General features: G+C 46.6%; 1 protein-coding gene across 3 annotated transcripts in view; it reads left to right on the forward strand.

Annotated features, from left to right (window-relative positions):
• The window catches only part of FAM102A (family with sequence similarity 102 member A), a 35,455-nt gene extending 10,013 nt beyond the window's left edge, over window positions 1–25,442 (forward strand). Inside the window, exons 1-11 of one of the 3 annotated variants that reach the window (XM_042830658.1) lie at window positions 9,379–9,521; window positions 9,765–9,885; window positions 10,201–10,230; window positions 13,253–13,369; window positions 13,855–13,901; window positions 16,861–17,015; window positions 18,109–18,216; window positions 18,465–18,654; window positions 18,813–18,934; window positions 19,420–19,489; window positions 20,349–25,442. In XM_042830658.1, the coding sequence (XP_042686592.1) occupies window positions 9,823–9,885; window positions 10,201–10,230; window positions 13,253–13,369; window positions 13,855–13,901; window positions 16,861–17,015; window positions 18,109–18,216; window positions 18,465–18,654; window positions 18,813–18,934; window positions 19,420–19,489; window positions 20,349–20,394 (948 nt within the window). In that variant the 5' untranslated portion in view covers window positions 9,379–9,521; window positions 9,765–9,822 and the 3' untranslated portion in view covers window positions 20,395–25,442. Of the gene's footprint in view, window positions 1–9,378; window positions 9,522–9,764; window positions 9,886–10,200; window positions 10,231–13,252; window positions 13,370–13,854; window positions 13,902–16,860; window positions 17,016–18,108; window positions 18,217–18,464; window positions 18,655–18,812; window positions 18,935–19,419; window positions 19,490–20,348 lie in introns of those variants that run through there. The other 2 variants (XM_042830656.1, XM_042830657.1) reach the window with 2 other exon arrangements.
• The last annotated feature ends 150 nt before the right edge of the window (window positions 25,443–25,592 follow it).

The raw sequence follows: 25,592 nt of genomic DNA on the forward strand, positions 1-25,592 counted from the left end.
GTTACAGGTGATTATGCAGTAGCCTGTCTGGAGGAAAGCTCTTTTCCTGACTTCTGTCAGGGGCCTGGTATGTTTTAGTTCATACTTCAGTAACACCAGGCAATTGCATCTGCATAAATGTTGAATTCCTTTCAAGTACAGCCTTGCTCATCTTTTGTCTTCAAGTAGCCCTCAGTGCTCATTGCCACGAGGAAATGCTGTGCTGTGGAGGAGTGTATTTCCTATTTTTTGGTTTGCTGCCTTCCTGCTTTGCTGAATACCTGATAGCCTCTGTATTAGGGGTGGCTGATCATGATCTGCTTGGGCACTGTTCTCTTTAAGGTTGGTTTCTGATGTAGGTTTACAGCAATGGCTTTTCCTGCATTCCATCCAAGCGTGACTGTTCTTTCAAAACAAATCTGCATGTTGTCTTCCCTCCAGAAGTGATTCATGCTCATCTCCAATGGTTGTTCTCACTAGTGGGAAATCAAGGATGTGCATCTGAATGCAGCCCATGGTGTGAGCCGCAGGGGAGGTAAATGTGCTGTGATCCTCCCAGCCCCACTCCTGGCAGCCAGGCAGCAGGAGCCCATTCTAATGCTTCCCAGTGGCATAACCAGCACAAACTGCTGTCACAAAGCAAAGCGTTTTCCTGCCTTCTGCTCCTACCCAAGATGTAATTTACGTAATTACCTCTCTTTGGTTGGGATGCAGTCAGTGGGGTGCTACTTAGATCACCAGGTATTGGGCTTTCTGACATTAGAATCACATTATCTAGAGCTGTGGATCTAGAGAAACAAAAGCTGCCAGCTGCATGTGTGTCCCTGCTTCTCTCCTCTCATGCTGGCTGTTGCTCCTCTGACTTCATTACTTAGTGTAAAACTGACAGAAAATCTAACCAAAAGGCAGGTAGTCATTTTCTGCCAGCTTTGCATATTGAAGCAGCACGATGGTGGTCTGACTCTCCAGGGTCAAGGTGAGAGGGAGAGGTAGGAAGGAGGAAGGCAGTATCAAGAATCCCAGCCTGTTGCTACTTGGATGATGAGCCAGGGCTGCAGCAGGCTCTGCTCAGCAGCCATCTGTAATTTGCAGCCTTCTACTGAGTGGCCTTTCTGCAGATTAACAGCAATATTGATATTGATAGGTGTGTGAGTTCAGGGAGAATGCGTTTGTACCTCGTCCTTGAAACCAGTGAGCTGGTTTGTAATGCTGAATAATGCCTTTATAAACGAGCCATCATAAAACATTTCTATTCATGGTGGGATGAAAAAGCTGGTCTTAATATATAAAGGGACTTCTGTTGGTTTTCACTAAATGTGCAGCACATAGGAGTGACTCAGAAAAACATGTCTGGGCACAGGAGGGTGTTCCCTCTTGGGTAACTGATCCTACTTTTAGCACTGGGGTTGACTTCAGGCAGCTTCTTTAGTGAAGAGCTCTTCAGCATACCTGAGCCTAGCTGCAGTGATGTTACATCACACGGTGTTAATGAAATTATCCCAGAAATGAACTTGGCCTCCTGTGCAGGTTAATTTACACTATAAAGACTTCCCTAGTACAACTATGTTGGCAAACACTCTTGGTTGAAAGGTGCTGATATTAGCCAAAAATGTCACTTCACTATTCTGGCTTTGTTATGTGCTACAAATCTGCCTTGGAGGCAAAGAGATTCATCTCAGTACATGTCACTGCATCAGGAACTTTGTTCCTAGTCTTGTGTTCATTCTGTTCAGCATCCTCATTTTCCAGACTTACTGCCCCAGCAGAGTCCTGAAATATTGAGTTGAGCCATGTCTTGATTTTTCATCCTAGTGTGCTTATGAGTTGTTTGCTGTTCTTTTTTGGAAGGTAGCTTTTTTCCTTAAAAGAGCATCATGTTTGCAACTGGAGCATGGAGTTGTAGCCATCTCTTGTACCGTGCACAGTAAAGGCACTTCCAGTTTTCCTTGCTGAGTTTTATGTTGCTGTCTGTCTTTGCTGGGAGTTTAAATTTAGGCAGCAAAAGGCAAGTCTGGAATGTCTCAGAATGACAGCTAACACTTAGGGGATGGAGAAAGTTTATAAATACATCAGCAGTAGATAATCAGTGAATCTTCATTTCATATCTACAGTCTGCCACAAGCAAAAAGACTTTCCAAGCCGCAGTGTTACTGAAACTCTCTCTGAGATGTGATGAATTAATCGACCTTTGCTTTATAAGCATCTGTACAGAATGGATCCAGGGTTTTCTCTGAAGCTTTGGCTCCCTTATCTGTCAGAACTGCAAGGGAAATTACAGTTGTAATTTGTCCAAAGGGCAAATGGGTGCTGGGAGGGTCGGGAGGCTTTCTTTTTTCTTCTGATCTTCGTTTGGTGTTCTTACTGCTTGGTGCACTTTGTGATCCTGAGCCCGCTCCCTCGGTGCCAACGTCCCCCCAGTGCCATGGAGCTTCCAGCTTGGGTTGCTCAGCCCCTGTAGCCCTCTGACTTGGCTGGGATCACAGGTGGGAGCTCAGAAGCAGTTCTCAGCTGGGCTGTTCCCTTCTCACTTCACACAGAGCGCGCTGCAGTTGTGCAGTGGCTGTAGTTGGGAAAACTCAGATCTGAAAGATGTTTTAGCCCAGAGTCAGGCAGAGTCTTCAGAGCGTGCTGGATGTGAGCTGCAAAGCCCAGACTGCTGCAGCACTGAGCGGTGGTGGCTCGTCACAGAGCTGTCAGTGAGTGTCACAGCTCGTGGCTGAGCTGGGCAGGCCAAGGGAAACCAGCATCGCTGACCCATTCTGGCTTTTTCTGCCATTGAAATACTTGTGAACTTGCCTGCAAGAAGAAAGCTTGGCAGTCTGGCACGTGATGCTTCCTTGGCTAATCCAGCTCCAATGCAGCCTGTCAGAACAATAGAAGTAGGAGTTGGGGTGGTGACTCAGTGCATGATCAGAGCTCAAAAAAAGCAAAAGCATCTTTTGGTGTTCAATACACGCATTATTACAGACTTGTATTTCAGTAACTGAGTCATCCATCCAGTTATTCCTTTCTTTACACTTAAAGCTTGGTCCTTTGCTTGTGATGTGTTTGCTCCTGGCACGCGCCCCTGGCCTCTGCCCAGAGAGAACTTGTGCTGTGGAGATGTGGCAAGAAGTCCTTGGATGTCCTGCTCCGGGTTGGTCTGTCAGCAGCACAGTCTGCAACAGAAGAGATGTGTTGCATGATATTTACCCTTACAGGCCCTTCTCGTCCTTGTTTTCCTGATGTCCAGCTTCTCTGCTTCAAGATGACAAAATATATGAAGACCTCAAAGCAGACTGGCTGTGCTGTGCGTGTGTCCATCCTTTGCTGCTCTATAGCTGAGCCTGTTAGAATATTTCTTCTTGCCTTTTCCATGCTCCACCCTTAGTTGCCCTTCCAAAAGTCATCAGACTTGTTCTATAGCTTAAGTCTTGCAGGTTCATTGTCCTGTGATTTTCTTCTCATTTGGCACAATTTTTATTTTGTTATGCAACTTGTGCAGTTGTGCTATTCTTTCATCACTTCTATTTTTCTACTAGTATCTCTTTTACATCCCCTGTGTTAGGAGGAGAGGTCTGGGTGCATGGAATCTGAGCACAACTGACTGCCTTCCAAAGAAGCTGTTAACATACAACCAGGAATGCTGATGCTGGAGGGTTTTCTCCTGTGATTGACTGCTCCCCTGATCTCCAGGAGGTATTCCTGTTCCCTGCCTCACACTGCTGGATCTTTATTGAGATTGATCACTGCTTTCGAGGGAGCTGTAATGCAGTTCAGAAGCTGTGTGTCTTCGGAAATGGGCTTCTTCTGGGAATAAGGTTAAAGCCATAAGAAGTCAATCACTTGCCTACTAGATACCAGCTTATTTTTATGGAGAACTTGGCATCCTGTTATTATTTCACATTAACCTTGTCACGCTTCCCTCCTCAGCTCGGTTTTGCTCTGGCTCTTCCCTTGCCTACCTCCCATGGGTGTGAAGCTGTCCTGCCCTGCAGTGGGGCAGCTTTGGAGTCTCTTGCCTTCGTTTCTCAGCTGTGGCTGAAGTCACTTCCATTAAATGTTTTCTCCTGTACAATTACTGTTTTTTGTTTTCTCCTGCATTTTTCTCTGGGACATGTGAATAATTCATTCTAATGGTGTTGGTGCTCAAGTTTGACATTTAGAGAGCCCAAATCTCCCCTCTGGTGTAATGAAGGGCTACATCAATCACTGGGACTGTGGGTAGGGTCCTTCCCTACCACGGTGCACTGAAATGCCTTTGCTGGGGATTCAGAAGTTAATTTTACAAGCACTTGGTGGATGTGATGACCTCAGTACTGAACCCTTTTTTGAAACGCTTGCAGTGAAACATCCAAATAAGACTTGTTTCCAATGACAAAGACTTGCTTAGTTCTCTTACTAACACGGTCTGCATCATCTCTCTCTGAGCCATTTTTCCATCATAACTGCTAATGTCGACCGTGCAACAAGCACCACTTGTCAGCTGGAGAATACAGGGTTGTTTGCAGCAGGGGAGGCATCCAGCTATTTGGGTTGGCTGTTGTTTTGGTCAGTGATGTAAGCCCAGTCGCAACAGAGTCACTTTATTGTTGAGAGCTGCTTGCTGTCCTTTCTGTTCATTTTGGTCAAAAAATCCTGAAATCCCTCCATGTAAATAAATTTCCATAAAGCATTTCTTCCCCTCCAGGTCACACTGTTGGATTTTGTTGTGTTCTGTCTCCAGCTGCTTTGTTGTTGTTTTTACAAGCCTGTACCGTGTTCCCCAAGGAATGTGGTCTATCACCAATCCTGCACCAGATACTCAAACTGAAATTCCTCACACTCAGCAGCCTGCTTTGCTTCCCACCTGCATTTGGCCTGGCAGCAGGTAGAAGGGCAGCAGCCCTTGGTCCTTGTGAATGTGGCAGGTTCCCACACGAGTGCTCAGCATTCTGTCTGCTAGTCCTGCTGGCTGCTGGTTCTTTCCTTTTCTTTGCAAGGCATCTGGGTGGCAAAGCCTTGGAGATATGGGTTTTTTAATAACATCTGTGCTGCAGTGAAGTGCTCTGTCCTAAGCCTGTTATTTGGGTGGTATTTGGATTGTAAGTCTAAGCCAGCTAATGGCTAGATAAAGGCTCACTTTCTATTGCATGCATTTTCACCTACTTTTATACTGTCTGTGCTTTATGGGCACTGATTAGGCCTTCTGTTTGCAGTAGGACTTGCCATGGTTATAAGATGGTGTAAATGCTGGTGTGCAGGGAGTGCAGCACTGTGAATGCTGGTACAGAAAGGGTTTGTCAAGTGTTTGTGCTAGGCCGTACAGTAGGTGTCTCTTTCCTTACAGCTTTGCACTAGATGACCTGGTTAAAATAGAAGCTGTCTTCTCCAGGGCGTAACACAGGACTGTTCCAGGCTTTCTGAGCTAAGGGGCTGTCAGCAATCCTGCTCTAATTCTTCCTTCAAAAGTGCTGGGGAACAGATTAGGCAGCCTTAATGATGTGTCCCTGCAGCTGAGAGAGGAGCCAAGGTCCACGTGGAAAGAAATGCTGGAGGAGATGTATGGCATCGCTCTTCAGATGCAGTCTGTTGAAAGAAGTTATTTTTTTTACTTCCCTCAGTAACTGTGGGCATGTCTTTGTGCCCACGCTGCCCTCTTCCCCAGGAGACCCACTGCTGGGCCATCAGAGCCCCTTCAGAATTTTCAGTCGGCTGCCCTTTCAGTGAGTCTAAGCTGAGGCTTGGTGGCCTCTTCACGATGGCACTGTCTTTCTGTGCCTTACCAGACGGAGATGTGAGATCAGTGATGCTACGCTGCTGTAGGAGGTGGTGAACCAGCCGGGGGAGCAGAGCACTGTCTGCTGGGAGCAGGGCAGGGGATTTGTTCTGCCTGAGGGATCTGATGCAGGACTGGGGGTGTGTGGGCTGGGCAGCAGCAAGAGAGCTTGCCCTAGCCTTTGTGCGGATGAGGAGGAGGGGAGCTGAATAAGAAGCTCTTTGTGTATGCTTATCTGTGTGCTGTCTCGTTTAGCTTGAGGTTTTCCCACATCTGCTCCCGTGTACGAAACATCAAACTGACACGCGTTGCTCTACTGAAATGTTTGGTGTTTCAGAAGCTATTTTGTGTTGTCTTTGCCTTCCCAGTAAGCCTGTAGTCCTTCCGTAGAGTTTTGTACTTCTGGCTGTCTTACATACAACTACTGCTGTAAAGTAAGAGTGATACATCTGCATTTCTAAACAATTCAGCAAGGCAAAATTAATTCCTCAGGCTGTGTTTGAGACACTGTACCCAGCTGGGCACAGCTCTGCTTCGAGGCTGTAAATAGAAGTTCTAATTCCTGTTGTGGTGTCTGGTGGGGCAGGACTCATGTTAGTCTGAAGTAGCATGGCTCTCATACGTGGCCTTTTCTAGGAGCACTGCCTTGTGTGCTTGTTGTAGCTGACTCGCAGTTAGCGCTGTGGCTTTCTGCAGCAGCGCTGCTCTCTCTGCGGCACTGAAATCACAGTTGGTAAACATCTCGTCCATAAAATCTGTTCCTAGTGCTTTCTTCTGCCTGTCTCAGAGCTGCAGTGAGGCTGTGTGAGATCTGGGCCCCAAGAGGCGTTGTGGCTTTCACCAAGCACTGTGAGTTCTACACTGGGATGTAACAGTAGGCAGTGCAGTGGGTTACAGCTGTGCATCACTGCCGTGAGTTCGGCTCAGATGTGCTGTGGTGGATCATCCTTGGTCTGCACCTTGCCTGGTAAGGGCTGTCCCACTGCTTGGCACCGGGCTGACGTGGGCCAGGCGCTCAAATGCCCCACAGCATTGCCTTTGGGACACTGCTTGTCCCAAAAGCTGCTGTAGGCTCATGTTGGTTTGTTCTCTGCTGGTATATTTAGGTCTGGGAGGGTAATTATATAGCTTTGAATAAGCCTTGAGGTAGAAGAGGGCGAAGCTGAGCCTGGAAGGGATGTGGCCTCATGAGGGCTTTGCTGTAAAATAGGACAGTTTTTGTTGGTTGTTTTTTTTATTATTTAAATAAAACTTCAGAAGTCCTGCTGAATTGACACCTAGTACCCAGCATTGGTTTGGTCTATTTCTGATGCTTCAAATACTGAGCAAAATTTTAAATTGAGCCGTTTTGGTTTTCAGCTGTTAGTTTCAGGGTTTGCTTTTAGGTGCTGTGTGATTATGCTGGAAGGAAACACCTCTGTGGGTGCTTTGGGCGTTGTTTTGATTTCTGTCTGACGGATGCTAATTGTACATCAGAGAATATTCTGAAGCTAAATGCTTCTCATCTGAGTCCACTTTCTTCCTATTTTAGCGCTCCCTAATTACCATCCTTACGATAACTTGATGGGAGGTGGCTGGGCAGAGCTCACCGCTTCACTGCACGCTGTCTTTTGGAAATGTGGAACTAATTTCTTACAGTGTGACTTGAAACAATGCTGCTCCCTTGTCTGATCGTACAACCCCAGCCCCCACCCAGAAAAGCAACTCTTGAAAGAAAAAATGTTGGAAGTTGTTGCTGAGCGTTTGCAGGCTGGGGGCTGTCTGCAGTGCTGCGTGCCTCAGCCCGTGCTGCCAATGGCTTGAGCTGAGTGCTATCTACAGCAGGTTTGGGAGGCCAGCAAATCTCTTTCACAGCAAATCTCCTTCACAAGCAACAAAGTGTTTCTTATGCTAACAGCAAGTTAGTTATGAAGGAGCTCTTTTATCAGTAATCAGTGCTTTTTGCCACATTTGGAAATAACTAGCGTCAGTTGGATTTAGCAGCATCCAGCAGACGCTTCATCATCGCTGCACTGTGTATCACCTCACCTCACACAGGAGGGGATCACAAGTAAGACTTGTGCACGCAGCCAAAGCTCCAGCCCGTGCTGGCGAGTGGGGCCTGCAGCACTGCTGAACCCATCGGGTGCGAAGCTGCCTTCTGAGCTTTGGTTTGAAGCTCTGGTGTCGTCAGCAAAGAGAGCTCTGGCCTTGCTGTCAAGGAACCAGTGGCTCCTTTGCAAAGGACAGGAGAGCGGTGCTGCTGGAATGATTAGTGTCTCTTGCATCCTGTGCACATCCCTCGCGTTTCTGAGGCACCTGTGTTCACAAGCATTTTTCTGTTCAGTTGAATTCTTTTTTCTTTTCGTCCGTACCTGAATTTTCCCTCCTTTAGGTCATGTGTTATACCTCCTGCTGTGTCAGTTTCAAGGCACCTCAGTTATGAAATTTAACTCAACTAATATGGCTGGCTAAATGAATAGGCAAAGCCATTTTTATCCCTCTGGGAATCTATCTTCTCCTGCCTGGAGGAGTTGGAATGACTTGAGTGGAGCAGTGAGAACCAGATCTCATCTTGAATAAATCCCAAATCCGAAGGTATTTTCAGCACTTAGATGTCTAACATTTCAATGGCTTCCATTTCCAGATGGCAGTTTTAAGTTTGCTGCCTTGAAGGAGCTGCTGTCTTCTGTTTTCCCACCTTTTAATGAAGGATGATCAGTCCTCTGCCTTACAGGGGATTACAGATTTTAGTTTATCACCTACCCCTTCTCTGGGCTCTGCTCTTGGCTCGTTGAAGTCTATCAGGATAGCTGGGGACTGGGGGGCCTGCAAGTTCAGGCCCCAGCCCATGGCTTTGTGTCAGGGTTGTGCAAGGGTTCTGTTGGGCTGACTTCTGCTCCTTCCTTCTCAGGAGGAGTCGAGTCAATATCAGGATTGATTTCTTCCCTTTTCCCCCAATATCTCGAGCCTACACTGTGCCTGGGTCAGACCGCAGGAAGCTTTTCTCTCACTGCCAAAGCAAACAGTTTATCTTGTGCCCTTGCCCCTTTTGTCCTGTGCTGAGAGAAGAGATAAGAGTTCTATGCAGACTTGCTAACTCACAGCGTTCAGCAGTGCCTGCCTCCCCATAATTGGCTCAAGACCAAGGCCTGAGCTGTAAGGAGATCACTTGGTGCTGAGGATCACTCGCTGCCCAGGGCCTTGCAGAAGGCTTCCTGCACCTCCTTTTGTGCTCCTTGGAACCCACGTTCTTTAGGAGGTGAATTTCAGCCTTCTTTGAGAGTTTTTCAGAAACCCAATCTGTACCTGAAGCATTTCATGTGCTCAGAGAGCCTCTTCTTCCTCCTCATATTCCTCTCGTGGCTCTGGTGCATGCCTGAGTCACAGCCTCCCTACTCACCCAGTGTCTGGGGCAGGATGGGGAGAGCTGGGTGAGGAGGATTGCTCTGTCTGGCTGGGACTGTTCTTGTTGCAGTGACATCCACAACCTTTGTGTGAAGCATACTGCATGTGCTTGGCATGGTCTGTCTGCATGCACCTGAGAGTGTTTCCACCTGTGTTATTGTCCTCCATCAGGCCAGCTGTTCTCATGGACTTAGTCCTGGCTTATGAGGCAGGATGGGAGGGAAAAGCTGTGCAGGAAAGAGTGCAATTTTACTGCACAGAAAGCTGTTCAAAGGTGATGTATAGGAAGACAAGCTTACAGACCTTCAGCCCAGTTCGGTTATAAAGGTTGGGTCTGTCTGGGTTGGACAGTGAATGAACTAAACCAGCAAAGCAGGAAACAGAGAAGAGCTTGGGAGAGAGCTGAAGGCAAATGTTGGTGAGATATGATTAGCCTGCCCTGTAACCTAGATGGATTTGATCTGCATTGGCTGGTGCAATTGGTTGGTGCTAAGGTTACACTCTTTGTTGCAGTTTCAGGTGGCATGGATTCAGTTACCTGGTAGAAGATCTTTGCAGACAATGTTGCCAGTCAATAACAAAGATTCTTAATAAGTGGGATTGATTTGGCTCTGTACTTTCATTTGAAAACTGTGTTTTATTTTTCTTTGTATTCTCACAGAGAAGAAGTCCAGGAAAATTGTGTCCGCTGGAAAAAGAAATTTACCTTTGTGTGTAAAATGAGTGCCAACCCAGCCACAGGGCTCCTGGACCCCTGCATCTGCCGAGTATCCGTCCGTAAGGTAGGCACCAGCTTCTGCTTCCAGCAGGTACCACTTCTATTTTGGTGTTGTTTCCCAGCTGCTTTTTTTTTTGGCAGCAAGGAGGATGGTGATGGTTTACTGTGGTGGGAGGAAGGATTGTTTGGGTTAGGACAAACTGCATGGAGCCTCTTTCCCAGCCAGGGTACTTAACAGAGAGCAGGGTGTTGGTACCCTTGAGAGACAGAAGTTTGTGAAATCCTTACAGCAAATTCCAGGGTTGAGTAATGACTTTCCCCCTGTTTCCCCAGCACATGTAATAGCTGCTTTTCCTGTTTGTTTTGTCTCCCATTATAGGAGCTGAAGGGCGGAAAAACCTACTCCAAGGTAAGAGCAAAGAAAGGGCAAATGTGACAGAGTGGTGACTGCGTTGTGTGCTCCTAGTGCTGTACAGCCAGTGTAAACCCGTGGCTGAAGAGTCAGAAAGTAGCGTGGATGCTGCATGATGCAGTCTGGAGAAACAGTCATTGGTTCTTAGTTTAGGCATGAGTTAAGTGATTTTCCAAAAAAACTTACTGGCGGGGACAGGATCCAGATTGTACTGGATGTGGATTTGGGAGGGGGGTTGGGAAGATGTTGTGCGTGTCCTCAAACTTTGGGGAAGTTCTGAGTCAGATGTGAACTCTTTGGCTTCTGGCAGTGTCTTGCTAATGAAGAAATACAGACTAAGTTCTGTTCTCCCAAGCACAGTAACCAGTTATGGCTGGGGTGGGCACTTCATTGCATTGTGAGCACAGGCAAAAACCTACAGCAGAAATCACTTCCTTCCCAGGGTGCAGGAGACACTGAGGCAAGAAGTGAACATTATTTTAATGTTCTGTTACACCCCTATCCTCCTCATTTTCTTGCTCAGGCTGTAGGAGAGACAATGGGCTGGATGCCACCCCCTTCTCTTTGTGCTGGAACAAGAGACAATGTTGGCTTAAAAGCAGAGTTCACACAGAGCCCGAATCCATGTTTGAGAATGAGTCACTGGTGCTAGTTTCTAATAAACAGATGTTTGGGTCGCACACAGCTGTGTAAGAATTTGTTCTAATCCTTCCTGGGGCCATGGATGTACCAGGCTTTGAGTGGAAGGCTGCACTCACACCTTAACACTGCAGTGTCACAGAGGACAATGTCGCTATCCGTACTGTTCCTTTTTTGTGGCTAATGAAGACAGTGACTCTGGGGCATCAGTTTCTCTTCCACTACGTTCACATTGAGGAGGCAGTTATTCCTCTGTTCTGAGGAACTGCCTGTCCAGGGGGTGCAGATGAGTTGGAGAGAAGTGCCCACGTTTACCTGCTCCCACTTCAGCAGGGCTAATGGCACTGAAGCTGTTTGTGCTCAAGACAGAGTTTCCATAGCCTGGTGCACCTTTTGGTTTGACGTTGTTGTCACTTCAGTGTCAGGGGTTATAGAGTGGAAACTAACAGGAAGGACTGATAAAGCGGAAACTCTTTCCCAAGCTGGAAGAAACACCATCAGCTGGCTGGAAAACTGAGGAAGCTATTAGGAAAGGTTACTTCTGAAAACATCCTCTTGCTAAGGGATCCTTCCTCTATATACTGGGAGTCTGCTTCCTGAGCAGAGCGTCTGACCTCGGCGCACACTGTGCGTCTCCCACACTGCTCTGGTGTTGGTCTCTGAGAGGCTCCTGGCACTCTGTTAATGCCTTTCGGTGGAGGAATGGGGATCATGGCCACTCCTGTGCCATGTTGTACAATGCAGCCACACCAGAAGAACCTCTTCTGTCCTCCAATTGTGATGTGCTGCAGCTCAGTGTGTGGCTTTCTCCTCACCAGTTCATCTCTGAAAGATTAGAAAGTCACTGGTTTGGGATTTTTTTTTTTATTGCTGAATATTCAGCAAGAAACATAGCCCTTGATAAGAAGATAAGGAGAAAAGATGTACAGCAGGGAGTAGAGAAACATTTGAGTTAAGGGAATCCTTGAGAAGGGAGTGGAGTTAGTTTTTCCTTTTTTTTTCTTTCTTTTGGAGCAGAAAGGTTCCTGTTCTATCCCACCCCCTTTTTTTTTCTTTGCCATCAGCACTTGTTCCCTTTTCAGAGTGAGATGAAGGAAGCAAAGCAGGTATCTTAATCTTGTTGCTGTCATCCCTTGAGTCATACTTCTTGTGCAGGCATGTTTAGGCTGCAGGTTAAATTTTTGATTTGGAACAATGGGAGCCAGAGGTCACACAGCAGTGGCTGTGGTTTGTGCTGTAACTCCCATCAGCTTCCACAGGTGGGACCGCCACATTTCTTTAGCATGGAGTTACAGTTTGAGGCTCACAGTTGAGTTGTATCATCCAGGTTGTCACCACCAGGACAGGAGGAATGTACTTAATGCATAGAATAATAGCTAGATCTGAGCTTCTACTTTTCCACCTTCTCTCCTTGTTCTTGTGGCAGCTGATCTGTATGCTGATGTGATGCAGACTTTCTGTGCTGAGGCTGTTTGGCCAAATGTGGGTTACAACATCACTTCTGGTTAGATTAGATGAGGCAGGACTGACTTCTGTGGAGTTTGAAGGAAGCTGTAACTTACTTTTGGGAAAGCACTGTATTCCTACAGTAGGAGTTAGAGCAGATAAGCGAAGCTATTCTTCTTCCTTGTGTTTGTACTCTAGAGACATCAAATGCCCTCTTTGAATTTGCCTGTAATCTTTAACTTCCTGTCACCTTTCGTGTTTGTTTTCTGCTTTCTATAGAATGTTTACAGAGCTCACAGCTAACTCTCTCTTCTCTTCTTACTGTCAAGTGTGCTACTTGCTAGTTAAATCTTAGAGATGTTGAGGAAGCTGTGGTGCAGGAGTTTCCCAGCCACATCTGTAGCAATGAAGCTCATGTATCACTGCGTGGCTCTTGACTTCCAGCTTGCTGTGCTGCAAGGCTCTGTTTTGTATTTCAGGACAGCGTCAACTTTCCTCTGTAACAATATCCTTTCATCTCCTGGTTCTCATGCTCCGCTGCATTCTGGCATGGCCCAATACAAAGAGTACCTTATTATGTTTGCGTATGTGTGATTCTGTTTTTTCCACATCGTTGACCTAGTGCCATCCACGTCCTTGGTTATGCAATGGCTACAGGCTGATTAACACTGTCCTGGCCAGCATCACTGCTCTGTTTCCTTCCTTGCACAGAGCTGATGTCCCTCTGAGTCACCCAGCTGGGGATGGGGAATGTGTCCCTTCCCGTTCTCAGGTGTAAATGCTCTCTACAACCACAGCTCTGTGTGCACTGGCTTGTGTTTCTGCCCTGACTCCCAGAGGTGCAATCTTCCTTTAGTCTGTGCGTCTCCTCTATTGAGTGATTTGATTTTCTTACTTTTTTTGTTCTCTCCTCTTTCCCTTTTCTTGATGGCAGCTGGGCTTTGCTGATCTAAATCTGGCAGAATTTGCAGGCTCTGGATCCACTGTTCGTTGCTGCTTGCTGGAAGGATACGATACTAAGAACACACGACAGGACAACTCCATCCTAAAGGTACAGCAGCTGGCATTGCCACAGTGGAAATCTTACTGTTGAATTCCAAAAGATCACAACTAGAGCATATTGCTGGGCCTGAAAGAAGGTCCTGCTATGTGTGAAGATGTTTTGCTTTTATGCTGCTAGTCTGATTCAGGAAGCTTGTCACTATCAGAGTCACCCTTTGATACACTGGCATCCATTTGGACAAGTGATGAGCCTCAATAGCATTCTGTGTCATCAAAGAAAGCAAAAACAGGGAAAAAGATAAAGTGCATGGTCAGGGTTGCCAGCCTGCCTCCTGCTGAGCCACTGCAACCTGCAGATATTGATGCCAGCCCTTTGGGGAGGGAGGGAGGGAATACCTTGCTAAATTCCTGAAGCTGATCTCCTTTTGAGAGGAGGTAGGTCTCAGTAAGCTTTACTCCTAGCCCTTGGCCTCCTCCTGAAGCAAAGAGCTCTGGGCACTATGGCTGATGATGTGCTTTGTTCCCTCTCTCCAGGTCACGATCGGGATGTCCCTGCTCTCAGGGGACCCCTGCTTCAAAACGTGAGTTTCTGAGTACTTACCTTGTTTTGGGAGACCAGAACACCATGTGCTTTTCCTGTTTTCTGCTGGAAACTAAAATTGCTGGGGAGAGGAAAAAGGTGTCCTTGAGATTAGAAAATACAGGGGAGAGCTTGAAACTGGTGGTCTAGACTGTTGAATCAGCTCGAATAGCACAACCGAGCTGTATTCTTGATTCATTTGTTCTCTGCTCTGCCTTCCAAGCTATAAAAAGGAAGAATCTACTGTAGGGTAGGGGAATCCTGGATTTCAAAGCCAGTGGTAACATCTGTGAGTGTTGGGAGATGCGAGGGGTGACTGCAAAAGCTTTGTGTGTGTGTGTGTGTGTGTGTTTGTCAGTCAGTTTTCCCTGCTGCTCTGTGAGATGACATGAGGGTGAAGTGTTTTTTCAAATTTTCCTTTTAAACTCAAACTGAATTTCTGGATCCCTTGCACTGGGGATTGCCTTGGTTAGGGCTTTTTTTCTCCTTTTTTCCCTGGGAACGAAACAGGTTTGTTTGCACATAGCATCTTCTGTTTCTTAATGTTGGTTAAGTGGTGTTGTGCATGAAAGATGGAGTTTCTCACAGCTCTGGGGATGGTTTTGGTGACCTCTGAGAAAGGAAAGGTCAGTGAAGAAAACAATCTTGGGAACAAGCATATTTTAATGCATACCATGCAAGATAAAGATGTTGAGTTGAAACGGCAACAAAAATACTGCAAAGCTGAAACATCTCAGTTTCTCTGCTCTTCTACAGGGACCTACGTTCGTAATTTGTACTGATTAGGAGAGAAACTGTCACCATGCTTCTTTAAGTCCATTGTGATAAGAAAGAAGAAATATAATGAAGCTGTGATGCAGTTGTTTGCTCAACAATTGTTGGAGCATCAGTTAGCAGATGCAGCAGTACCATGTGCCTTTATACTGCAGTATAAGGTTGCAAGGCTCTGCAATCTGGGCCAGCCTGCAGCAGTGTGCTGTAAGGCATGTGGCTGTACACAGGACTGCTGTATGTTTGGTTGCTTTGTGTTGACTCCACAGTGTGAGAGAAGAAGGCTTTTCCTTGAGGCCATCTCTTGTAGCAGTAACATTTCTAGGCTATAGGTCTGATTTGAGGAGCTAGCTTGAAGTGCATAAATTAGCTTGCATGGTTGTAAAGTGCCACGTACCTCTAGGTGTAATTTTTATTTTGTTAACTCCTTTCCACAGTGTAGCAGAGACACTTTCAACCCATAAATGCTTTACCATCTGATTCTGGGGGAAAAAAAAGGCTTCTGGAGGAAAATCTGAGTATGTTAACCCACTTTTAATAGTGACAGATGTTTTAAGTCCAGGTTACCAGGATTAGTTTCAATGATAAATTGAAATAATGTCTGACAATAAGGTTTGACAAAAATACCTGCTGCTTTTGTGGAAGCAAGCCCCCACTGCTTTGCCTGAAGATTATGCAGAATGGAATATAAATATCAATTTAATAGAAGTGGGGTCAGTCTGAAGGTCAAACCTCCTTACTTTCTTAAAGGATTTTTGCAGTCATCCTGTTTCTTTATATGGTGATGATGTGCAAATGTCTAAAAATGGAAGCTTTGCATGTAGAATAGTCCTTGATGGGTAGAGCTTTTGAGAAATGACACTCATTAGAGGATTAGGCAAGAATTAAACTGTGCTGGGAAATCACTCCTGAATGTGCTCACTGAGCACTTGCTTTCTGCAGCAGAGCAGAGCTTCTCCTGGGTGTCCTACAGAGGGGAGCACGGGCTGCTGCCTGACCTGGCAGCTGCTGCAGGAACAGCTTGCTTGATGAAGGCAGTAAGGAATTTGTTAACCTGTGAAACAGAGTCCCTGAAGTACCTGGCTGCATGTAAATCACTGATAATGCAATTAGGAAGGAGGCTTTGTGGTGGTTCTTGTTTGTTTTCTGTTTGTCTATTATTTGTTTGTTAGTTTGCTTTCCCCTGGGGACGGCATGCTGTGGGTTTCCTGGAACCTTTACAGCTCTCTGGCTGCCATAAGAAATGTCTTCAGTATTTTCTCCCAAAACACTGGAAGGATCCTCTCATGTAGCACCTACCCTCAGTGGCCTCAGAGTTCCAAGCGACAAATAGACAAATAGAAGTTTTTCTTTCTCACTCCTGGCTTAAAAAGCGTGCTATAATCCATTGGTTGCAGTTCAGACTTCAGGCTGTAAGGAAGTTAGGGCTCCAACAGGAATATTAACCTTGCCATGCTGCACATGCCATGGCTTCTACTCAAAAACACTTCTGGAGGAAGGGAGGGGGCTCCAGGCACTTGCAGTTCTACCCTGGAGCCAGCATTTACAAAGGGATGTTGGGAGCACACAAAATAACCAGAAAAATAATTTTGACAGCTGTAAAAATACTTTAGTCTCACTGAAAATCATCAGATTAAAAAATGGAAAGGTTATTTAAACACTGTAAAAGTGCTCTCATAGGGGATGGGGGATAAAAGGCTTCTCTCTGACCTGAGCCAGAAAGATGTAACAGAAGGGTGCTGGAATTTAGAGCTGGACAAAAGCAAACTGGTTCCTGTTTGTGAAGCTGACTGGCTGCTGGAACATGTGCTGGGGGAAAAGGGCAGCTCTGGATAGTTTCCTGGAGGACAGTGAGGTTGTCCTGCATAAATGATGGAGTGCTCCGTTTTTGCCTTAATTTACATCAAAAACTTGCTTTTCCTTGTAATCAGCAGTTTGTAAAATGCTGCATCTGCAGTCCAGGTGCATCATGAGATGGGGAAGACCTAAATATTGCATATAGCAAGGGAGTGGGGGAGAAGGGAGGAAGCAGCAAATGTTCTACTGGTCAGAGAGGCTGCCAGCTTCCCTCCTTCCTTGTGAGGATGGGGGCAGGCTGAGGGGATCCTCTTGGTCAGGGAGTCTGCCCAGTGATGGGATGATCCCCAGGCCCTGCCTCACAGCTTGTAACACTTCTCTTCTGATTGCAGGCCGCCTTCCACTGCCAAATCCATCACCATACCAGGGCAGGACTCTACCCTGCAGCTTACCTGCAAGGGTGAGGGAACCACAAGCAGCAACAGCAGTTCAGCCACAATTGGTTCTCTGCGTCAGACCAAGCCAAGAGCAACCATTCTCAGCTCAGGTAGGAATGCCCATCCTGCAGCCATGCAATGTTTAGTTGTACTTGGATGCTTGCTCTTCTTTTTCCCAGCAATTGCAACAGGGAAGTTCTTTAATATTTCATGACTTTTCAAACCCATTTTCATTGCTCTCAACTCATTTAAGAAATTCAGGGAAAACCAAACTCTCAGTAAGTGGGTCTGAGGAGAAGCAGCATGAATCTTTGCCACATCCATACCTCTGTTAGTGGAGATAAAGCAATCTGTTCTTTTTCCTGAGGAATTAATAATTAATGTATCGCGTTCATCTCTGCCTTCCATTGTGTTCAATGACACTCATCATTGTTCTCCACTCAGCTACTCTTCTAGAAAAGCTTTGAAGGTTTTAGAGGTTGGTTTGAGATCTAATGGCCTTGATCCAGCTGCTGATGCAGAGTTCTTTGGCTTCTGTATGAGCCCATTTTCAAGGACACTGCGTTTTCCTGTTGCTTTTTTTCTTCCCAGTGCACTCTAAATGTGCAGGCATATGCTGCACAGAAGTAGAGCTCTGGTCACATCACCTCAGTGACAGCACAGCAAGCAGGTGCTGTTCTTAAAAAGCTTGCCAGCATGTTACACTTGCACATTTTCAGATAAACTTGTTGCAAGAGAGGCAAGCTGGGGCAAGGGCAAAGAAATAGAGGTTTTCTGTACCGAGCTCAGGCATGATTTAAATGGTGTGGGCTCACCAATAATAGCAGAACAAAAGCCACAACAGGAGAAGCACCCAAACAGAAATTGTAAAACTTTACTGATGGTGGCCATTTGATACTTTCATGCTGTTAGCTATCTGTAGTTAAAGTCATTAACCTCTGGACACTGTCCTTTTAGGTCCTTCAAGGCCAAGGTTAATTCAGGCACTGGGTACTAGAATTAATGATGAACTTAACAGAGGAAACTATTGTTGTCATCCCTAGTTGCAAAGTGCATGTAAGCTCTTTGCTAGCCTGTACAACAAGCTTCTACCAACAGACTTTCACTTCCCTTAATCTAGTGGCCCAGGATCAGCATCTAGTCTAAGGCTGCGGGCCGTGTACCCATGTGGCTGTGGTGTAACTGGAGTGCCTTGTTTCTCAGCAGGTGTCCCTGAAGAACCAGATCAGAACCTGTCCAGCCCAGAGGAAGTCTTCCACTCAGGGCACTCACGGAACTCCAGCTATGCCAGCCAGCAGTCCAAGATCTCTGGTAACTATTGATCCACATGGCTGTGCCGTCACCGGCCCCGTCCCTTTCTTTGCTGCAGCAAGCTCTTGTGAGAGTGACTTGCAGCCTTATCTCTTACCTAGCTCTGTAATATCAGAGCTTCAGTCTCTGCAAATAAGTTCATAGATGTATGTATAAACCTCAGTATACAAGAGCAGAAGCTGCGCTGTGTGTTAACTCTGCCTTCAGGAAGGAGGGGAGGTGTGCTTGAAATCCCGCTGTGTTTGCAGGTTACAGCACGGAGCACTCCCGTTCTTCCAGCATGTCTGACTTGACCCATCGCCGGAACACCTCCACCAGCAGCAGTGCGTCTGGGGGGCTGAGTATGACAGTGGAGTGCCCTGAGGGAGAGCGGGAACACAAACTAGAGAAGCCACCTCGCCCCCCCAGACCGGCTCTTCTGCTGGACAGACCCTCCCGGTAGGTGACTGCGGTGCAAAGCCCCTCTGTGGGAAGTTGAGATGGAATCTGCTCTCTCTTCAGGCAGCGTTAGGTTGGAATTAGCTCCTGGGAGAAAGATTGTTCCTAAAAGGAGTGTTTAAATGTCCTGATTTTTTTCCTTGATTTTCTTTCCCCAGGAGGAAAAAGGATTCAGTGGAGAGTCACCCAACGCGAGTGGATGACACCAGGATCGATGCAGATGATATAGTGGAGAAGATAATGCAGAGTCAGGACTTCACAGATGTCAGCAATACTGAAGGTGAGAGCATGAATCTCAAGAGGGGAAGTCTTGGCTGTTTCCTTAGCAAAGCTGCCAACCTTGTACACAGCCAGATTTGGTCTGCCACAGACTCTCCCCTTTGACAGAAATTTCTTTCAGTGGTTGCTAGGTGTTTCTATGGTAGTAAACTGTGGATTTGAGAGCTGTGCATCAGTTTGGGAGCAGTGCTTGCCACTGTTCTTCTACGGACCACAGCAAAGGTAAAACAGTAACTTAAACATAAGGGTGAGAGGGGGAAAAATTGCTCTTTTTTCTTAGCTTGATTTGTATATGAGGCTCCCTTTTAAAGCAGGAGGAACTCTTAGGGATCCTATTGCTATGGGAACAACATATAGTGTGCATATGGATTCACAGAAATGCACTTGTTCCTATGCTGAACATTCTGTAGTGCAGCTGGGAGAGGAGAACCTGGCAACCATCAGTAGTTCTGTACTTTGATGTCCTACTTCCCTTTCTATCTGCAGACAGCAACCTGCGGTTGTTTGTGAGCAGAGATGGAACAACTACACTGAGTGGTATTCAGCTGGGAAACAGGTAGGTTTCCTGAAAGGACTGCAGGCAGTCAGACAGACATTAGTTAGCTCTGGGTGCGCAGAAAACTGCCACCTTTGCAACAGAAGAGATTTCTAAACACCATGTGCTACATGGTGGCTTTATTCCCACATTCGTTCCCCTGGGATCTCTCTGGTGACAGTTTACAGCTGCACTGGAGTGTCAATGCAGTTCTCAGTGGAAAACTGGAGACAGAATTTGATCCTAGTTTTTAGATCCAAGAACGGAAATCAGTGAGGAGTGAAAGGACACAGTGGTAAAGGTTGGTTCCTGTTGGGTCTTGCACTCGCAGGCAGTTTTGCCTCCTGCTGGACTGCAGCAGAACTGCAGCTCCCTTTTCCCTACCCCTCCATCCGTGGGCTGTGGGCTTGTGCTCTCAATACAGACTTCTGGAGAATAAAACTCTGTCTTGGCACAATAGCCCTTACTACAGTGTATTGACTAGTTGTGTTTTTTGGTTTTCTTTTAAGTTTTGTAGCATTTTTTGTAGCACAAAAAACAATAGTGGCAAACACAAAGATGTGTCAAGTTGGTGGCAAAACTGGGAGCAGAGTCAGGAATGCTTGTTCTTTGCACTGTATGCTCCACCCAAGCCCTTTCCTTCTGTCCTCTGAAAGGATTTGTTTCACCCAACTCTTTCAAGCTCTAGGGTTAGTTTGCATGTCGCTGTCTGCTTTGTGTTACGTGGGTTGACCTCCCACCAGGTTGACTAGTTATTGTCAGTATTTTGTGTGAGGTTAGAGGACAGTGTTCATGAGAGGAAAGCTCTGAATACAAACTTGTTTGCATTAAGTAATGGGAAAATAACTTGGCTTTCTCATCTTCTCCTCTGCGTCCTCAGGGTCTCATCCGGAGTTTACGAGCCAGTGGTGATTGAAACCCACTAAATGTGAAGAACAGGGTAGAGCTGCTGGAAACAGGCCCCCTACCCAATCCGCTGCCACATGGATGCCAACCTTTACCTCTCTTCATGCAGCATTCCAGAAGGGATTTCTCCGTGCCCCTACCCATATGTTTGCACTGCAGAACTACTCTGAGACCACTCCAGATCATGCACTTTCCCTGTGTTGGCAGAACCCTCCTTCACTTCCCAATTGTTCCAGTGCCTGCCCTCCCCGATTGCAAACAGACCCAAAGTGTCTGCTGGACTTATCCTTAGTCCTAGAGCATGTTGCTCTTCTGCATCCCTCACTACACCCATCCATTTGCAACGGGGGATTTCTCAGCTTGTCTCCCCAAAACATTGGGTTATGCCACTGTGAACTCTTCAAACCACTTGGGGGGGAACCATTCCAACCAAACCAAGAGCTGCTTGTTGATGACACGGTGAAATGGTTACTTGCAGGATGCTTTTTTCCTTTGACTGCAAGGGAGCATCACCTTCCAAGGCAACAGTTTTGTTGAACAAGGTATGCAGTGGTGTACACTTCACCTTCCTACACTTAAAACCCCCCAAATTTTTTTTCTCATAGGAAGTATCTCCCAAAAGTGCATTTCAGAAAATTACCACAATCCAGATGGGAGTTGATAAATGGTTAAATGCTAGTGCTTGTTATACCACTAACTGTATTGCACCCTTCCACTGCTGGGCATGGAAGGGCAGTGTTCATCAATTAGCATTAGCAGGAGCACTTTAGAGGTTCCAGATTTTACCTGGAGGAGGCTTGTCTCTGCTGTTCAAGGCAAATAATCCATGTTTGCTGGACTGATTCAGCAAATCATCACTGTTGGATCTTGGAATACAATGCCTCCTTTTTGGCTTAGGAAGGGAATTGCCCTTCTTGGACTGTGAAAAGATTCTCATTATTTGATGACCATCCCCTGGGCCGGAGCGGGATGCCGTTGTCTGTGGTGGTCCTGTTGGTTTGGTGGTTAACAATTGCCTCTCTTGGCTTGGGCCAGTAAGGTAATTGGTGCTGGTTGTCCTTTCTTGATCTGTCAGTAGGAGTCTATGCCTGAGCTGGTTCTTTCTGGGGCTGGAGAGAAGCTCTACCTGTAGGGCAAGATAAACCCGCCACCTTTGCCTTCGAAGGTAGATGGGATATTTTCTGCTGTTCTCTCTGCAGCAGCTGTTCTTTACCCACTCGGTGAAGAGTCAGTTTTTCTGACAAGGTTTCAAGCTTTTCTGGTTGATCTTTCAATTGCTCTTGTTTGGGTTTTTCTGCAGTTGTTTGACTCTTCAGCTGCCTCTTCTCCTCAATGTGAGCAGCAGAGACGCCAGTCCCTTTCAGCTCTCACTTATAGATTCTCCTGGCAGCTGAATTGCAGATGAGGATCTATGCAGCCACAGGCTGACAGCAGGCTGTGCTTTCAGCCTTTCCTGTACGGAGACTCGCGGCCTGTAAGCTATTTCTGTGTAGTATCCTTTCCTCTTTTGCCAGTGTTCTGTAGCAGCACTCAGCAGCCGTGCACTTTGAGAAATGGCACAGCACGATGCTGGCATGGCCAGAACATGCCCTTCTCTGACACACGTGTGCGTGCACGCTCTCACAGGCACACACTTGTTTCATTCAGCGAGGAAAGACTTGTAACTGATCACACTGTTGTTCAAATTCTTATCGTAAAGCCTTTTTAAAAGGAAAAAAAAAGGATTAATAGTGGTCTCTGTGGCCAGAATGCATGCAGATGAGCTACTGGAAAAGGGAATTTGGCAGAATGGGAGATGAGGAATGAAAGGGCCTTGATATTTTTCGCCCTGCTAGCTAATGATGGCTGTATGGGGAGGGTGCTAGGCTGTGAGGCAGAGCTGTACAGCTGCTTACTGTGTTTGAATAGTTTCTCTCCTTAAGTCAGGAGGCTTCTTTCTGTATTTGGAATGACCATGCGTAAGATATAGGTCCTCTTCACCCCTTTCCCTTCAAAGGGAATTAAATTTGGATTACGGTTACAAGGGGTACGGAAAACACTTAGGTTTGGTTTGATGTAGGGAAGTGATATTGGATCTTTTGATTCTGTCTGAAACAAAAGCTCTTTCACACTTTCTGGTGTTTTAACTGTGATCTCAGACTGTAGGTTTGGCACTCGCTTGCAGGCTGGTGAGCTTCCTGCTTGCTCTGGGGGAGAGGTGCCCTGTTCCAGGGCTTCTGCATGTGTGCAGGAAGGGGAGAGCTGACTGCTTTTCTTCTTTCCTGGGGCTCTGCCAGAAAGCTGGGCCTCGCCTGATTCTCTGGTCAGGTCAGTGCAAGGGCAGAAGTATACAAACAGCACTGTGTGTTCTTGCCTAGCCTGCAGGTAACGGTGGGAGCTGGCTGTCCAGCTGCTCCCAACACGGCACCTGCTGGAAATGAGGTCTGGGGCACTGCCAGACTTGCAACAGCAGCAACCAGAACTTGAACAAGGCAAAAATAAGTCAGGAAAGAGGCCAAACACATCTCAGTTCTCCTGCTTTGCTTCTATTCACGTGGAAAACAATGACAGTTACTGTCAGAGCAATTGGGAACCAAGCGTTTTCTTCTGGGCTTCGATTGGCAGGAGTCTGCTGCCCTGAGACACCAGCAGCTAGGCATGCTGTGAAATCCACTGTGGGACAGAGGAGGGATCTCTTTCCAGCAAAGCAAAAAGAGCTGAGCCGTACAGAAAGCTTCCCAGGCTGGCAGAGTTGTAACCTGCTCCATCGTGTAATTGTGGCCAACCTGGAAGCGTCTCTGGCTTCTCTTCCAGCAGCTTGGCACATCACTGCTTGCATTTTGGATAACTGTGTCTCATGGGGTATGTCTTTCTTGTTCTACATTGTTATTGACTGCACAGGTCCTGGTCTGTATGTAGCTTTTTAGCTTTCCCACCCCTCATTTTGAACAAGAAGGCAGCCCTTGTCATTGAGCCTAATACGGCACAGATGGGGCTGGAGTGCCCAGGATGGAGCCATGCAAAGGAGGAAGGAGCAGCCTGCTTCTGTCTCCAGCCCCCACCTGAGGCTGTTGCTCTGCCCCTGGCCAGCAGCAGACACACCAGGTGCTGGTCTCTTGGGAAGCTGCATCTTGCACGCACTTTCTCCTTGTTGGCATTGCTGCCGTCTGTTCCTTGTCGGATTTTGAACATTTAAGAAGTGAATCAGTTTCCAGACCCAAACCTCTGGTTAGTTTCCTTTAGGGTTTTTTTTTTTTTGTCTTGAAGTTCATAATTTTTTTTATAAACCCAGCAGGCTGGTATATTTTCTTTTCTTTCTTTTTTTTTCTGATTGCATTGTTGTTTCATTGATATTTTATTCCTGGGGGGCCAAGAGAGGACTTTCTTCCCCACATTGTTTTCCATCTCAGGGGATTCAGAGGTGACTTAGACAAGTAAAAGGGCCTTATTGGCAACAAACAGCCTGCGTCCCTGGCCCTGGTGAGCAGAGCTGGCTCTGTGCTCCAGGCTGAGGGCCAGGCAGGACGTGTGGGCTCTGCTCTTGGCTCCTGGACCTCTGGTGGAAGCCTCATGCAAAGGCTTGGAAAATTCAGAGTCGTGATTTTTGTTTGGGTTTTATTTTTTTAACTAACTTTTAAAAACCGGTTTGAACTGAGTACATGTCCAGAGGGATAGGCTTGGTTGTGAATTGGAGAAGGAAATGAGTATCATTTGGAAATGGTGGTGGAAAAAAAAAAAAAGGGGAGAAGGATGTTGCTCCTCTGATTTTTGGGGTTTCTTTTGTTTGTTTGGGGAATGGTTGGCACTTTAAATGGGGGGAGGGGGAGGATTCGTGCTGTCTGTGAAGTGATGGGCAGCAAGTTTGTGATCTGTTCCCCCCTCCTCCCCCCCTTATTGCCACATCTCTTTGCCCCCTGCAGAAAGTTAAAGTCCTTTTTTAATGTTTGCTTCCGTTTTTAGAGGGTTCTGAACTGGGCTGAGACCCGAAGAAATGTCTTTCATTTGAACCTTGATAGGAGGGGTTGACTTTTTTTTTTTAATTTATTTTGTTGTTGCTGTTTTCTTTTTAAAACTGGTGGCTGTGCAGCTGGACTCTGCACACGCTGTTGTGAACCTCTGGGAAAACCTCACTCCAGGTACGCTAAAGCACCTCGGTGAAAGAAACCCCTCCTGGAGAGGGGCCGTCCTGCCCTCCCCTCGCTCTCCTGCTCGCTGCCTTACCCGGGGGCTGCAAATTCCCCCCAGCCCTGCCTGCACCCCTCCTGGGCTTTAGCTGACTAAATGCCCTGGTGACTTAGCCCTGTGGACAAGGCTGGTCCCCAGGGGCAGGTTACAGCAAACACTGCCTGGTCGCGAGTGTTTGTACTGAAAAACCAATTCCTGGCTGTCGGGGGGGTGCATGCAGATCCCCCCCCTTTCCCTCCCAATCGTTGCATCATCCGTCAGCCCACCGCACCACCGCGCTGAAAACCTGGGCGATGAACGAGGGTGGGTGAAGCCTTGAGCTCGAGGTGTGGCTGAGCCTTTTCACTTGCCTCAACCGTAAGGATTAATGGTAGAGCCCGTATTTTTGGGGGGGGGGGGGGGGAAGGGGAGATCCTGTTTTATTTTCATGAGAGTCAGTTGAGCTTGGCGATGTTCGGATGAGCCACTTGATTTATATCAGATTCTATAGAGAGATGGCTGATATTTTTGGAAAGGGAACGGCTCTATGCAAACTTCCAAAATTTCTTGAAGAGATAGTTTAACATTTTTTTACTTTGAAATCTAAAGATAAATCTCTAACTTTTTTCTTAAAGCAGAAGTGCGTTTAGAAAGAGAAGCTACTTCCACTGCTCTATTTTGATGATGATTCTTGGGAAGTTGGGGCTGGGAAGGACTATTTTTCACCATTTCTATCTCGCTCCTCTAGTTTTTTTGTTTCATTTTCTAACGGAATGCTGTGCCGTCTTTGATTCAACAGATCGTGTTTGTATTTTCTGTATCTGGTTCCTAACGTAGAGAAATAACAAATATATGAGGAAATCAATATAATGTCAAATGTTGTTATGGTTTGGGGGAAAATAAAGTTTGGTTTTTTGGTACTTCACACTGAGCCCTCTGGTTTTGCTGCGGTCTTTTTGTTGTTCTGAATGTATTTGTTGTTGGCGAAGAGCTGCAGGGCTCCCAGGATTTGGCCATTTTCTCTACGCTGGAGCACTGCAGTTCCCATCATGCTCCGGGCGAGCCGTGCTTCCCA

Source organism: Centrocercus urophasianus, unplaced genomic scaffold (assembly GCF_019232065.1).
Source record: "Centrocercus urophasianus isolate 14NV4802_14NV808 unplaced genomic scaffold, USGS_Curo_1.0 seq_34, whole genome shotgun sequence".
Taxonomy (NCBI): Eukaryota; Metazoa; Chordata; class Aves; order Galliformes; family Phasianidae; genus Centrocercus; species Centrocercus urophasianus.